This window comes from Herpailurus yagouaroundi, unplaced genomic scaffold (genome assembly GCF_014898765.1).
Source record: "Herpailurus yagouaroundi ecotype Mexico unplaced genomic scaffold, PumYag 184, whole genome shotgun sequence".
Taxonomy (NCBI): Eukaryota; Metazoa; Chordata; class Mammalia; order Carnivora; family Felidae; genus Herpailurus; species Herpailurus yagouaroundi.
The window spans coordinates 33,086,936-33,102,820 of record NW_024412415.1 but is presented as its reverse complement, the minus strand read 5'-3'; the positions used below and the strand labels follow the sequence as shown (position 1 = coordinate 33,102,820).

Here is a 15,885-nt window from a genome sequence, read left to right as displayed (position 1 = left end):
TTTCTTTCTTTCTTTCTTTCTTTCTTTCTTTCTTTCTTTCTTTCTTTTTTCAGGGCCTCTCTTTAGCAATGGTCTACAGCTTTTAAAAAAAAAAAAAAAGGAGCTTTCTAAAAGTCCATATATTTTGCCATGTGATGCGTTGGCAATTTTTGAGCCAGAAAAGGCTTAATTTTTCATGTATGTTGATGAGCTATTTTTCATTATAAATCCAATAACTTAAAGAAAAATTATAAAATAAAGAAAGAACTCACTCAGGGCTTCATCCACTTCACATTACCGCTGTTAGCATTTTGGCATATTTCCAACCCATCTTTTTCCACTTGCGTGTAATTTTATATGAACACAGACCCATTTTTCATACAACTTAAAAAAGGCATGAAACAGAGGTATCCTAACGACCCCTCGGGGAGAATGAAGGAGTGGACTCGCTCTCAGTCGCCAAGAATATTATGGCCCGGTTGGGAGATGTCTTAGCCTGGGTTCCCTAGAAAACAGAGCCCCAGACTAGAGGTCATGCTAATGCTTTGGGAAGGGCCTCATCCCAGAGGCAGAGGTGAAGGTCAAGGATGCTGAAGCAGAAAAGGGGAGCAGGTGTGAGTGGGGCCTCACTTGCTCACTGGATCTCCAGCGAGGTGGGACACATCTCTGCTTCTTGCAACAGACCATTGTAGGGGAGGAGAGAGAGCAGTGTATCTGGGGGATCCTCGTATCCCCCCATCCTCCATGGCCAGAGCGTTCACTGCCCCACACCGCTAGGCCATCTAAAGGCAGCGCTGGGGGTGCCGTGCACCGGGGCCACGGCCTCTCTCTGAAGGTCCCCTTCGCATATTGGGGCTCATGGATCTCTGGGGGTGACAGCAAGAGCGGCTTGGGCGGTAGAGGTTCAGTGTATTGGTTCCGGGTGAGCAAGACCCAGGGTAGGCGGTAGACATGGCCTAGCAGGTCAGGAGGATGACACATAAACCAAGTCCTTTACAGGAAACAAGACACATGCACACACCCCCCAAGAGAATCAGTCTGCAAAAGGACCCATGCAAGCTCCAACTTTTGAGGTCTAAACCTAAGTGCTACCTCAGCAGTGGTACAATTGTGGGTCCAGGCCTTCTGGGAAGACTCTGGGATCCAACCCCGTGGATCTCAAACTGCCCCGTTAGGATCAACTGGGAGCTTCTCTCTCTCTCTCTCTCTCTTTTTTTTTTTAATTCGCATATAGGCGATGCCCACATTAGTTTCGGGTGTGCGACATAGTGACTCGACATGTTTATACATTATGCTGTGCTCACCACAAGTACAGCCTGTCACCATACCTATTGTAATATCATTGACTGTATTCTTTATGTGGCGCCTTTCACCCCCATGACGTATACATTCCACAACCAGTAGCCTGTACCGCCCTCTCCCCTTCCCCCCTTCTTTTTTTTTTTTAATTTTTTTTTTAACGTTTATTTATTTTTTTGAGACAGAGAGAGACAGAGCATGAATGGGGGAGGGTCAGAGAGAGGGAGACACAGAATCTGAAACAGGCTCCAGGCTCCGAGCTGTCAGCACAGAGCCCGACGCGGGGCTCGAACTCACGGACCGCGAGATCATGACCTGAGCTGAAGTCGGCCGTTTAACCGACTGAGCCACCCAGGCGCCCCATCCCCTTCCCCCCTTCTGCCCAACTCCCCCTCCCCCTCCCCTCTGACAACCTTCAGTTTGTTCTCTGTATTTATAGGTCTAATGCTGCTCTTTGTTGGTTTATTCGTTTGTTTCGCTTTCTAGATTCCACATATAAGTGAAGGCACACAGTGTTTGTCTTCGTCTGACTTATTTCACTTCACATCATGCCCTCTAGACCCAACCGTGTTGTCACAAACCGGGAGTTTTTCAAACTCTCACAGGCCGGGCTCTACCCAGACCACATAAAGCAGAACGTCTAGGGAAGGGGCCCAGGCAAGCGGTAAACTTTCAAGATTCCCCAGGTATCTGTTTCCAACGGGCAGCCAAGTTTGGGAACCGCTAACGTAAGCTATTGTGTTTACACAGCACTCTACACTTTACACAAAGGGCCCCTCTCACTTACCTCCTTTGGCTCTCACATCCCCCTCAGAGAGATCATGTGACCTGCCCAAGGTCCGTGAGGAACCGTGGAGCCAAGACCCAAACCCCCCTCTCCACGGCACAGCGCAGGGGAGGCACAATTCCTTAGGCTAAGAGCAGGGCATTAGCACAGATAATCACGCTACACTTCCTTCTTGTTATAGAAACACATGCTTTGGAGAGGCGGTGTACTTCGTTCTCTGATTATGTTTTCCTTAGACCAATACAAGAATACATTTGCATTTCCATGCCTGCTTGGATAGGGTCGTGTAGGGTGGATACATGGGGAATCTCTCCAACAGTGAATGGTTCTCCACTTTGGCCACACATTGCAACCACCTGGAAGCGTTAACACCTTGCTCTTCAAAGCTTGGGCCTGGGCCAACAGCAACAGCTTCAGCCGAGGGCTTACTGGAAATACAGAATTGGTCCCCACTTATTGGGTGAGGATCTGCATTTTAAAGATCCCCCGGAGATGTGCGAGCATATTAAAATTCAAGAGGCACTGCTTTCAGACATGTCGATGCCAATCCTGATTTGATTTGATCTGGAGGACAAACTGGGCATCAGGGTTTTTTACAACTCTCCAGATTATTCTAATGGCTGTCTAGGGATGGGATGAGGAGGCAGGAGGCAGTCAGTGTGGTCTGCAGCAAATACAGCCCCTGGGAAATGTCGAAGGGCTGCCTCCAGGGGCTGTGTGGCTGCCCTCCACCCACCTGTCCCCGTTTTGCCCAAAACCTTAACTTCCGGGGCCGCTCCCCGCCCTCCTCCAAGATTTTCCAGATCCCATTTCCATCCGCTTCCCACCGCCTCCGTCCCCCGCTCTGCTGGGCCCCCGCAGCAGCCACACGTCCCACCCTCCAGCTACTCCTTCTTCTGCTCCAGGTCCCGTCCCGTGGTTCAGATCAACGCCAGCCTCCACTTTGAGCCGTCCAAGATCAACATCTTCCACAGGGATTGCAAACGCAGCGGCAGGGACGCCACCTGCCTGGCCGCCTTCCTCTGCTTCACGCCCGTGTTCCTGGCACCCCATTTCAAAACGGACACAGTCGGTAAACCAGGCCTCTTCCCGCTCCCCCCCGCCCCCATCCCCCCCCCCCCCCCCCCCCCCCCCCCCACCACCTCCCGTAGACTTGGGATTGTTCTGTTTCAAAACCAGGGCTTTCACTGAAATAGGTTTTTTTTTTAAAAATTTTTTTTTCAACATTTATTTATTTTTGGGACAGAGAGAGACACAGCATGAACGGGGGAGGGGCAGAGAGAGAGGGAGACACAGAATCGGAAACAGGCTCCAGGCTCCGAGCCATCAGCCCAGAGCCTGACGCGGGGCTCGAACTCACGGACCGCGAGATCGTGACCTGGCTGAAGTCGGACGCTCAACCGACTGCGCCACCCAGGCGCCCCTCACTGAAATAGGTTTTAAGGGCCAGGTCACAACTCGAGCCACCTTGATGACTGCATTTGATGATCTAATTCCAAGAAGCAAGGGGATGGCAGTGAGCAGCAGTGACCAGCAAGGGAGGGGCCAGAGGAAGAAGGAAAGAGTTGGGATGCAAAGTTGGGACGAGAACAGGGAACTGGGACAGCCAGGATGCAGAGGAAGAGTCAGACCCAGGAGGGGAAGCAGGAAACGAGAGGGTCAGACAGATGAAACCCCCAGTGGGAGTGGTCACTGCTCAGAGTGGGTGTCGGTCTAGGGCAGGGCAGTTTCCCTCTGAGCCAGGCGCCTACTCACGGCAGCCCTGGACCCAGGCGGCCCCAGGAAGCGACAGCTGCAGGTTCTGGGACCAGACTGCAGGAAACCGGGATTTCTGAAAGCTTCTCAGCCAGGGAGCAGGGCTCACCAGAAGGATGGGGGGTGGGGGGGGGGGGGGGAAAGGTAAAGGCGAGCCTGGGTGGCTGTGCGCTTCTTTCAACTTCTATTTATAAAAAGAGGAAGGTGCAAGAATCGGTGCACCCAGAGGGCTGGCTGGGGTACAGGGGACGAGACGAGGCTTTTCCTGGATTTGGCAAAAGATCAGCCCAGTTACAGGGAAGGAGGCTGCAGGCCTTCAACCCCAGAGCAGTGTCTTAGGTTGGAGCCGCTAGTGGGAAGGGCTCGTGGGGTGGGAACTGCGGCCTGTGGAGGCTCTGACCCACGCCTGACGGGACCTGGGAAGGTGAAGGGAGAGGCGGGGGCGTCCGGCGCTCCAGGAGGGGTCAAACGAGGGCATCGCCCTGGCCGCTCGTTCTGTCTCCTCTTCCACCACGTTGATTTCTCCTACATCTCTGTCTCTTTCTCTCTCCCTTCATTGCCAGCCCCATCTGCCCCTCCTTTTTCTCCTTTCTCACTCTCCGCACCAGAGTTTCCCACCCACACTAGGGCCTGGTGAGAAGAGAAGAGAAGAGCAGCTCTTCCCCGGCCAGCCTGGAGGGCTTCCTGGAGGAGGCTGGCTTTCAGGAGGCTCTCTTAAAAGACAGGCAGAGTCTTGAGTGGAAATGTGGCTCCGCCTTCACGGTCTTGCCCTCTCCCTCCTCCAGGCATCAGATACAACGCCACCATGGATGAGAGGCGGTACACGCCGCGGGCCCACCTGGATGAGGGCGGGGACCGATACACCAACCGAGCTGTCCTGCTCTCCTCCAGCCAGCAGCACTGTGAGCGGATCAACTTCCATGTCCTGGTGAGCCTGACGCCCAGTAGCCCCACCAGCAGAGACCAAGGTCAAACAGGGAGGGGACACAGCTGGACGAGGTGCTGCCATGGGAGAGGCAGAGAGCTCAGCTGGGGCCTCAGGAGGCCCAGCTGGGGTACACTGTCCCAGACCTTGCCCGCCCCCCATATTCACGCCCTACTGGGACACACTATCTACCACTTCTGGTACCCACCTCCAAAATCCCTTCTTCCCCAGCCCTGTGACGTCTGCCGTTTCCTTAGCAGAGGGTGAAATCTGGGCTCGGTGAGGGCTCACAGAGGGTGCGGGGGCCATGGCGGAGGGAATGGAAGCAGGCATTGGCTAAAGATGAGGACCAGGTAGGACAGGCTCATAGTGGGGACGAGCAGGGAGGAGGAGGCGAGAGCAGCCAGCCTGGCAGAGAGGGGGAGCCAGCAGTGGCCTGGTGCCTGATTTCACGGGTGAGGAGGAGGATAGGAGGTCTGCCACATCCAGAAACTCCAAATGCCCAGGCCACTGCTCCAGCCTTAAGATGCAAGCAGGGGGCACTAAGAGCCCACCCGACCCCCGTGGTCCAAAGGCCAAAAGTCGGAAAAGTGAGCGGATATGGGAGGTCCTCGCGTCCGTTAATACGTGGCCCCCTCTGAGGTGTTTGTTGTCCTGGTTCTCAAAGCATGGGCCCCCGGACCAGCCGCATCCCCATCACATGGGAACCTGTTAGCAATGCATGTTTCCAAGCCCCACGCCAGGCCCGCCAGCATCAGAAACTAGGGGTTGGGCTCAGCACTCAGGGTTTTGCTGCGCCCTCCCTCCCCACCCCTGGGGATGCAAAACCTCCAGTTTGAGGGTCACTGCCCTGATACAAAGAAGCCACTTGTGTCAGGATCTGGGTTCCACGCGGGAGATTTTGTAGGCATCTCTAAGCATCCCCTTCTTTACCAGCCATACCCGGACCCCCACCGGAACAGCCCCTGTTTTGTCCACACATTTGTTCGTTCATTGATTCAATGCATTCGTGAAGCCCTGTGCCAAGTGCTTCTGAAGGAGGGAGATCAGCACACAGAGGCAGTTCGAATGCCATATAAGGAGCCAGCCGGAGTAAGGGCTCTGGACAGGGTGTGCACATGGGGTGGTGGGCCCAGCCTGGCTCCCTGGAGGCCGGGGCACTGGGTGGGGGGGTGGGGTGGAGATGTCCAGCCTTGAAGGCCGAGCAGGAGCTTTTGCTGAACCTCCATCCATCCAGCACACCCCTTCATCCCAGACTCACCCTGAGGCCGACAGGGAAGCAGCCCTCCTGTGTTAGGAAAGTGGACATTTTCTCTCAGCATCCTGGCCCAGAAATGGGCACCCCACGCCTCCTCACGTCTCCCTCGTCTCCTCCCACACAGGACACTGCTGACTACGTGAAGCCGGTGGCCTTCTCGGTCGAGTACTCCCTGGAGGACCCGGACCACGGCCCCATGCTGGACGACGGCTGGCCCACCACCCTCCGTGTCTCGGTACATCCCGGCACATGGGGCACACAGCCCTGGCCGTCAGCAACCCCCCTACCACACCCGACCTCCTCCCCAAAGCCCAGATCCCGAGTGCGCTGGTACAAAGGAGTTCTTCCCCTCTTGCACCCTCCTGTCTCCTGCCCTGCAAACCCGCAACAGGACTCCATCCCTCCTCCCTTGTGACCCGGGCTGAACGTGTTGTAGGGGAGGGCCAGGCCTCTCCTGGTGGAGGGTCCCCTGTATCCGCAGCACAGGGGGAGCTCTGAACAGGTCCAGGAGAATCACAGAACCAGAAGGGACCTTAGGTCTCAATCGCCCACCTCCCTCATTTACAGGTGAGGGCACTGGAGGCCAGAATAGGTGATTCAACCACCTAGAAGGTTCTAGCAGCTGTGCTCCAGCCCCCTCAATCACACTCCCTAACCCCTGGCTCCAGGGGCATCAGAACATTCTGGTATTGAACACTCACATGCCCCCCCCACACCTCCAACTCCCACCGAAATCCCCCTCAAAGAAAAGGTCACAGTTTAATTCTGTCTGAGCTGTGCTGGGAGAGCAGGCAAAATCCGTAACACATAATATCTAATTCCTGAGCCTTAAGGATTCGGGAAACAACTTTCACATTCACCACAACTCTCTAAAGACCATGGCCTCTGAAGGCCAGTCTCTGAGCAGTGTCTCTGAGAATTTCATAGTTTTATAGACTCCCGCCGGCAAACAACTTCAGAATCACTCACATTCTTACTTGTATTTCGCCAACATAAAAGGATCGGGTGGCCGACAGCAATGCTTCTGAAAGCCCCTTTCTGCTCCCATTCACCCCTTCCTTGCGTTCAGCTCCTCCCCCTTTGCCTTCCCAGACCTCCCAGACTCCGCCACCCAGCCCTCAACCCTCACACCTTGCCTCCTTTCCCCTGATTCTGCATCACAGACGTATAAGGGAGGTTATGTTACCCACTTCGAGAAGGGGGGAATGGCCTGGCAAGGCTAGAGTCCTCATCGGTGAGCCAGCAGAGGAGCAGAGGCGACACGCCGAGTCATTAAGGTTTTTCCTCGTCGCCGTAATTACAGAGCCGCTACGGCAAACGAATGAGAACCTGCCACTCATTCTCCAAGCATGTGGAAGCCCACAATGCAGACTGACGGGCAGGGCACACTCTCTGCCCGGCTCATGATATCCATGCAAGGTGGCAGTAAGCGTTGTAGGCCAGGGGTGAGCTCAGAGGCAGTGTGATGGAGTAATCACGTGACAGGGCAGGGAGACTTCCTGGAGGGGGTGACTGTCGGCTGGACCTTAAAGAATAGACCAGATTCAGCTATGCAGAAATGGGAAGAGTGGGCTTTTGTTCCAGGAGAGCTGACAGTATATCCAAGACATGGAAGTGGGAAAAAGCAGGCTGGGGGCACCTGGGTGGCTCAGTCGGTTACGCGTCCGCCTTCGGCTCAGGTCAGGATCTCGCGGTTCGTGAGTTCGAGCCCCGCGTCGGGCTCTGTGCTGACAGCTCGGAGCCTGGAACCTGCTTCCAATGGTCTCCACCTCTGCCCCTCCCGCACTCACTCACTGTCTCTCTCTCTCTCTCAAATACAGATAAACATTTAAAAAATGTCAAGGAGAAATAGGTCTGAAAAAGACAATCTGGGTCATATTATCGAGGGCTTTGAGTAGCGGCTAAATTGCTAAAAATCTTGTTCATCTGGATTTCTAGTGCCCAGTCTCTATCGAAGGAGACATACTCCGCCCGTCGCTCTTCTGCAGATTCTTACTTAGTGTCTGTTCCACGCCGCGGCAGCTCGCCTCCTGGGGCAATGAGCTGTTCCACATAATTGAGTGTAGCGTTTGCTTATCGCATTAATTATTCCTTTTAATCAACTGGATGGAAATGCTTCTGAAGGTTATAATATAGTTTTCACACTTTTTACGCAGCCTGCCAGGCGGGGTGGGGGCATCTCATCGGAGACTTGATGTCACCGAGGGGCACGTGGGTGCCAGCTTACAGCGAAGCCCCCGGGGGCCGCTGTAAGAGTCCTCAGACTCAGTGTTTTACGCTCTGTCCCTTCACTGCGTGGCCTCACCCTGCCCCCTGTCATATGGCTGTGCTGCCTTTTCTGCTGGCTGCTGCGTGCCTGCTTCTCGCTGTGTGTGCCATTTGACGGCCGACCCGAGGGCTGTGCTTGACAGAAACGTGTCCACGGACGTGCGTGTGGACCTGAGTGAGGCGGCTAAGGAGCTCACCTGTGAGAAAAGCTCGTGGGTTTCGGATACCGTGTGGCCTTTGCGACACCTGTTTCCCCTCCCCTTTTTTGGGCCGTGTCCTTGGTAGGGACAGTTGCACTCCTCAGCTGGAAGGACCACAGGCGTGTCAAACGCAATGTGCCCCAGAACTGATCTTAGCCTACCCTGCCACGTATAAATGAGCGGTGTGGCCATCCTCCCACACACGGACAAAGGGACTCCGCCAATGTCCTGGGCCCTTTGCCTCCTTAGCTCTGATGAACTCCAGGTCCTAGGGACCCCACCTCTGGTGGCCCTCACCCGTTGTCTCCTCTCCATATCCAGATGTTGGATGCCTCCAACATCATCATCTTCTCTTGCATGAACGCTTAGCAGCCTCCTCAGCGGTCTCCCTGACTCTAGCCTCGATCCAGTGCATCCACCCCCAGCCGCCAGACGGAGCCTTCAATACGCAGGCCCGACAGTCCTGTCCCTCCCCCTCCCCTGCCCCGCAGTCGTGACTCCTGTCCATTGCAAGGCATGATGCCGAGGCCCTGTAAGAACTGGCCCCCCCCGGTCTCCCCCCCCCCCCCCCCCCCCCCCCCACGACAGCAACACTAAACCAGCCGTCATTTCCCAAACACACCATGCTGCTTCATGCCTCAGGACCTTTACACAGGCTCATCCTTCCTCCCGACTCCCCTGTCCCTCTGGCCATCCAGCTAACTTGGTCATCCTTCAGAACTCTGACCTACTGTCTCTTCCCTGAAGGCTTCTCTGACCAGGTACAGACCAAAATAACTGTTTCCTTCCCTCTGCCTCTCCTATCCCTCCCACAGATCTGTTTTTTTTTTTCTTTGCACATTTCACACTATAATTATTTATTCACACAGTTCTTCCCCATGAGCTGACAGCAGAAGCTGTCTTCCTCATCCTGTATCCCCAGCACCTAAGACCTTGCCCCCCACAGTAAATGTGGACTGGAACTACCCTGTGGGGCGGGTGGGTGTTCTATGCTACCGGCTCAGTTGAGAGACCCAGGAGGAGCTGAGTTTTGAGCCATGTATTTATTAGAGGAGGGCACTTGGGCAAAAGCACGAGGAACAGCAGGGTGGTGTCCGTGGAAAGGGCAGAGAAGACAAAGCCTGTATCTAGTGTGGTAGAGAGAGGAGCTGGTGTGCTGTGGGGGTGAGAGATGGCCCCCAGCAAAAAGGGCCGCCCACCCACCCCTCCCTGGCTTTCCCTGGCCCAGGTGCCCTTCTGGAATGGCTGCAGTGAGGACGAGCACTGCGTCCCTGACCTCCTGCTGGATGCCCGCAGTGACCTGCCCACAGCCATGTGAGTTGGCCCCTCCCAGCCCCCACCCTGACTCCTTTCCTTCCCTGCTGGTGGATCCGGGGCTCCCGGGGAGCTAGATTATTTCCTGCACATCCTTCTTGCAGGCAGCATGGATCAAACACTGAACTTGGAGCCTGGGTCTAGCCCAGGCTCTGCCTTTCACTCCTGTGTGACTTCAGGCAAGTCTCTTCCCTCTCTGGGCCTCAGTCAGTTCCTCTGTAAAATGAAAACTACTAGTTATCCTACCTCCTCAAACTTTGTTTTGAAAAAGGAATCCTTTCTTTGGAGCCTCTACTACAAAACAGATAAAAAGTGGAGACAAGGACCTGTGGTTCTGTAGCAAAGAAGGGGAAAAAAATAGAAAATGTCCTATTTTAAATTTATGTAATTTTTTTTTAATTTTTTAACGTTTATTTATTTTTGAGACAGAGAGAGACAGAGCATGAACGGGGGAGGGTCAGAGAGAGGGAGACACAGAATCTGAAACAGGCTCCAGGCTCTGAGCGGTCAGCACAGAGCCTGACGCGGGGCTCGAACTCACGGACTGCGAGATCCTGACCTGAGCTGAGGTTGGCCGCTTAACCAATTGAGCTACCCAGGGGCCCTATATTTTCAAATAATTCATGCTCAACTTTTACCCAACTCTGTGATATTTAGGTAATACATATACAATAATGTATATATACTATATATATATGTATATGTATATATGTATATATATATACAATGTATAATGTATATGTACAATAATAATAGGTGACATATACAATAAATAGAAATAGCATAAACAAACTTTAGGGAAGGATGAAGAAGCAAATATTCTAACCATCTAGGCTACTAATCAAGATCGTCTTGACATTTGGCTCTGAGCTTCCTGGTAGCCAAAGCCAAAAGGGAAACATGCTGAGTAGAGAAGGAGTATATGCTGTTATGCCCAGAATTCATGATCCCCAAAGACCACCAGGGAGCCGAGTCCGATGCAAAAGCAAAGAGCCTTTATTCGAGCTAGCTGGAGCTCAGTCTCCTACCTGCACCAACGCAGCGGTGAGATACCGGGGAGAGAGAAAGCGAGTTTCAAAAGCACAAAGGTTTCATAGGGATCGTGGCCTTAGCCGATTGGCTGGGGAAGGGTCGTGGCCTCAGCGGATTGGCTGCCAAAGTGTGGTCCCAGATCAGCAATTATCAGCATCACCGGGAACTTGCTAAAAATGCAAATGTTGGGCCTGGTGGTCACAGACCTACTGAATCAGAAACTCCGGGGGTGGAGCTCAGCAATCTGTGTTTAAACAAGTCTTCCAAGAGATTCTGATGCACTGAAGTTTAAGAACCACTGTGTCTGAGGATCTCTAACATGTTTGGCCTCAGTGTATACAGAACGTTTCTCACTGGTCACCTGTTAACCATTGGCTGTCAGCCTAGCTGTGCTATATAAATACCTAGCACCAAACACCATCCCCAGAGACTCTGATTAATTGGTTTGGGGAGGGGTAAAACGCTCCCAGGTCATTCTAAGCCTGGACAGGGTTGAGGGCTCCTGCCTCTGGCCCCTACCTGAGAGAAGCCTCCCTCTTCTACTCACGCTTTCCACGCCTCTCACACTCCCCTTCCTCCCACCTCAGACTTCGGAAGAAAGCATCAATCGGTAAGTTACTTAAGGGGAGGAGGCGTGTTCTGAGGTTTGAGCAGGAACTTCTTTCTGCAGCCATTTCAGGGACGTAGTCACTAGTCAGCCGGCCTAGGTCTGCTCTTTCATATACGTGAGTAGGGAGGCCTAGCCCTGCATTCCCCATTCCATCTGCCTGATCCTGGTGGTCTCTTTCCCACAGGGAGTACTGCCAGAGGGTGCTGAGGAAGCCTGTGCAGGACTGCTCCACGTACACGCTCACCTTTGACACGGCGGTTTTCATCATAGAGAGCACGCGCCGGCGGGTGGCAGTGGAGGCCGTGCTGGAGAACAGGGGCGAGAATGCCTATAGCACAGTCCTAAATATTTCGCAGTCAGCAAACCTGCAGTTTGCCAGCTTGATCCAGAAGGTGAGACCTTGGTGACCTGCCTGGCCTTCCTGAGGCTAAGGACAGAGGCAGGATAGGATGGATCCAGCCAAGGGGCCTGGCTGGCTGCCCATGAAAATCACCTGGAAGCTTGCGAGCACCTGTGGTCAGACTTCTCCCGGAGATTCAGACTGATCTGGTCTGAGGTGGGGCCTGCAGCAGTGTGTGCTTTTATTTATTTTTTTTTTTTAACGTTTATTTATTTTTGGGACAGAGAGAGACAGAGCATGAACGGGGGAGGGGCAGAGAGAGAGGGAGACACAGAATCGGAAACAGGCTCCAGGCTCCGAGCCATCAGCCCAGAGCCCGATGCGGGGCTCGAACTCCCGGACCGCGAGACCGTGACCTGGCTGAAGTCGATGCTCAACCGACTGAGCCACCCAGGCGCCCCAAGTGTGTGCTTTTAAAGCAGCCAGGGGGATGTGAGTGTGTAGCCAGGGTCGAGAACCACTGGCAGATGAGGGTCTGACCCATTCAGGAATGTGGGGAGGAACGTCCTTGGGCCTGTGTCCTCGTCCCTCATTAGGGCGCATGCGCACACACACACACACACACACACACACACACACACACCATACATATGCACACCAGCTCATACACACCCTCTGCCTACAGTCCATCCTTCAGGCTTTCTCAAAAGGGCCCTTCTAACAAGAATCGGAACAGGTTACTCCCCACTTTAAAATTGCCCATCATGCCCAGCTGCTTTCACAACAAATTCCAGACTCTGTTGTGGCATTCAAGGCCCATCCGCTTCCCCGTCCATCACCTGCCACCTCTGCGCTCACCCCCACACCCTTAGTCCGACCACCACTGCTGCTTCCCAGCACACCTGCCTTCACACTGAGACCCTACCCATGTGGTCCCCTGCCTGGACTCCCTCTCTCCTCTGCCTGACAGGCTCCTGTTTCTTCTTGGTTACCATTTTACAGAGAAGGAGACTGAGGCACAGAGAGGTGTTAAGGGGCCCGATCAGGAGCACAGAGCTGCTAAGTGGCAGGGTGGGGTTCCTCACGGCAGAGCACAGTTATGTCGTGTGTTCTCGAGTGCCGTCCCAAAGCGGCAGAAGGCCACGCAAGTCCCTTCAGCCCCACAGAAGTCCCAGGCACAGCCTTGTGTATGCCCCGGGGACATCCAGAGTGCCTGAGTGCTAGCCTCCTATAACCCGGAATGCCTGCAGGGCATGAGAGAAGTCCTGGAGATGTGGTTATTGAGTAAACCCAGGACACCGCTGTCTTGGGTGGGTGCTGGGGGACCCAGGTCCCGTCAGACACAGCCTCTGCCCTCGGGGGTCCCAGAGTGTCAATGTAGAGCCCAGAGTGTGGGGTGGGGCAGGCACAAGGGCCCTCTGTCCTCACCTCCACTGCAGAACCACCACCAGTCGGTCTATCAGGCCCAGGGCTGGGCCCCACCGCCAAGCCCCCCATAGCCCTGAGTGAAGGTGAGGAGGCCATGTGATGGCCTTTCAAAGTCCTGTCCTGCCCAGAGATTTTTGTATCTGTCTCAATTGGAATATTTAGGGGAAACTGAGCCTGAAACCTACATCCACCTTTCACCGCTTCCCTAGCCCAGACTTTACAGTCTCATAACCCCAGGGGCCAGGAGTCATGGGATTTTGTTTCTGTGGCAAAGGAGGGCTTTGAGAACAGAGGAGAGGCTCCTGGCTCCTTCACAGGATGCCTCCCAACCATCCCCAGCCCGGGAGATGCCCCTGACTCCCCATCATCCAGCCAAGGGGAACTCTAGTGGAGGAAGCACACCCTTAGCCAGAAACAAATGTGTTAGTCTGATCACATACATTTTGTACACACATAGGCAAAAGCATACCAACCTACATCTACATCCAAGGAAACACACATGTTCCTTACACATACAGCTTAGGGCCCAAGGGTGCAGGGCCCGCAGTGGGTACAAATCATCATCTAGCAAGCGATCACACCATTCTGGGAATTGAACTAGGCACTGCATTTGTATGCATTGTATCATTGAACGCCCATAGCGACTAAATGAGGTAGGTACTGTCATCCCCATTTCACAGGTAAGCAAAATGAGACCCAAGCAAATGAACGCACAGCCACCCAGCAGCATCGGTCTAGAGCACTGTGAGTCCCCTCCTTCAGGACCTGTGTTGAGAAGACAGACGCCTGTGCTAGCCCAGTGGGGCCCCAGCTCAGATAGGCTGGGGGGCCCGGTGGTGTTTCCCCCTCAAACCCACCGCCACCCCTTTCTCCAGGGCCCCTGTGGTCCCAGCTTCCTCCCAACTGCAGCTTCAGTACAGGCGGTGGGGGCGGCACGGGTGGCCCCCAGACCTGGGTCTCTGGCCCACCTAACTGCTGCCCACTGTGCCCTCCACCCACCTCCAGGACGACTCAGACGGCAGCATCGAGTGCGTGAACGAGGAGAGGAGACTCCACAAGAAAGTCTGCAACGTCAGCTACCCCTTCTTCCGGGCCAAGGCCAAGGTTGAGGCTGGGGGCAGTGTGGGGGCGGGACCAGGCGGGAACTGGGAGGCACTGGGAATGCAAGAGAAATGGAAGTGAACTGAGGGGAGAACAGAGGAGGGAGCAGGACGCCTGAGCATGCTTTTTAGTTTTTTCTCCCAGGAAATGACTCTTAAATGACCTAACTAGCCAGCCCCCCGCAAAAGATCATCCAGGCCCCTTCACCTCAGGGGACCCCTACCACTCCCACCCACCACTCCCCCCCCACCTTTTGGCCACTTAACCCCGCTGTCCTGTATCCTAACACAGCTTTTCAGAGTCCAGCCTCTGTCATCCTCCTGTGAGCATGGCAAGAGATTGGGAGAAAAGTTAACATTTCGTGAGCACTTACCATGTGCCTAAAAGTGCATGTGGAAAGTGGCTAGGGTGTGTGAGGGGAGAAGCAAGTTCGCCAGGAAGAATCTCCAAGTTCCAGACTCCAGATCCTGTGGCTTTTACCCATCTCCACTGGGCAGTGGGCAGCCACTGAAGGTTCTGGAGCAGGAGAAGATCTGAGACCAGGATGCCTGTAAAGCAGGAATCAGAGCTTGAGGCAAGAGCTTGCCAGGGAATGGCAGCATGTTTCCAGGGCCTAGGTCTGCAGTGGAAGGAAAGGAGATGGGGCGAGAGGCGGGGGGCCATGAGGGCTCCTTGCCAAAGAACCCTCCAACTGGGACATAAGTCAAGAATGGGGCCTCAAGATCTCTTTAGGAAAACCCAAGAGGGCCAGACCCGGGAAAAGCACAGGAGTCTGTGGAAAGCCCCAGAGTGGGGCGGAAGGTGGCAAGGAGGGTCAGAGGGCACAGGGCAACAATCAGGGGACCCAGGCAAAGCACCTGGACTGGGCCATCGGCGTGGTGGGAGGACCGATGGACCAGGAGGCAGGTGCCTTATTAACGTGCTGGGTGTCCCGAAGCAGCCTCCCCCCTTCTCCTGGCCTCACCCCACCTCACCTTCATGTGGGAAGAAGGGGCCCGTGAGACATCCTACCACTGGCTTCTGGCCCCGCATCCTGTGGCGCCTGGTGATGGCCACCTCCCCTTCCCCACCCAGGGACTCCTGCAGGAGTCTGAAGTTGAAGTTGGACCTGCTACCTTCTAGTTGCCTGTAGTTGAAAACAAAAAAGGAAGTCAGAGGAGAGGAGGGCTGGCCCCACAGCCGAGAGAGCCCATCAGAGGAGCTCTGGTTCGTGGCTGTCCCCGCCAGGTCCTGAGCTCAGCCGGCACCTGGCCCTCCCGCCCCCCCAGCTGCTCCCAGTCAGCAGCTCCTCTCCCAGGGCAGGGGCAGGGGCAGGGAGGGCCAGGCCCAGACGCAGTTCCCGGCCACCCCAGCTCCAGCGACTGACCTCTTCCTCACAGGTGGCTTTCCGCCTAGACTTTGAGTTCAGCAAATCCGTCTTCCTGCACCACCTGGAGATCCGGCTCACGGCTGGCAGGTCAGGGCCTCACCTGCTCCTCCTTCCTCTCGCTCCTCCCCGCTGCTCCTGGGCCCCCATGTGGCCCCTAGCAATAGTCCCTCCCTGCGCCCAATGGGATCCCTTCCAGGCCGGCCCCCCCCTGCCCCTCCCT

At 54.9% G+C, this 15,885-nt stretch overlaps 1 protein-coding gene across 1 annotated transcript in view; it reads left to right on the top strand.

The window, feature by feature from the left end:
• The window catches only part of ITGA11 (integrin subunit alpha 11), a 125,753-nt gene that overhangs the window by 98,243 nt on the left and 11,625 nt on the right, over positions 1-15,885 (top strand). Inside the window, exons 16-22 of the mRNA XM_040493086.1 lie at positions 2,971-3,137; positions 4,606-4,748; positions 6,128-6,238; positions 9,700-9,785; positions 11,612-11,819; positions 14,201-14,299; positions 15,676-15,752. Of these exons, the coding sequence (XP_040349020.1) occupies positions 2,971-3,137; positions 4,606-4,748; positions 6,128-6,238; positions 9,700-9,785; positions 11,612-11,819; positions 14,201-14,299; positions 15,676-15,752 (891 nt within the window). The remainder of the gene's footprint in view (positions 1-2,970; positions 3,138-4,605; positions 4,749-6,127; positions 6,239-9,699; positions 9,786-11,611; positions 11,820-14,200; positions 14,300-15,675; positions 15,753-15,885) is intronic.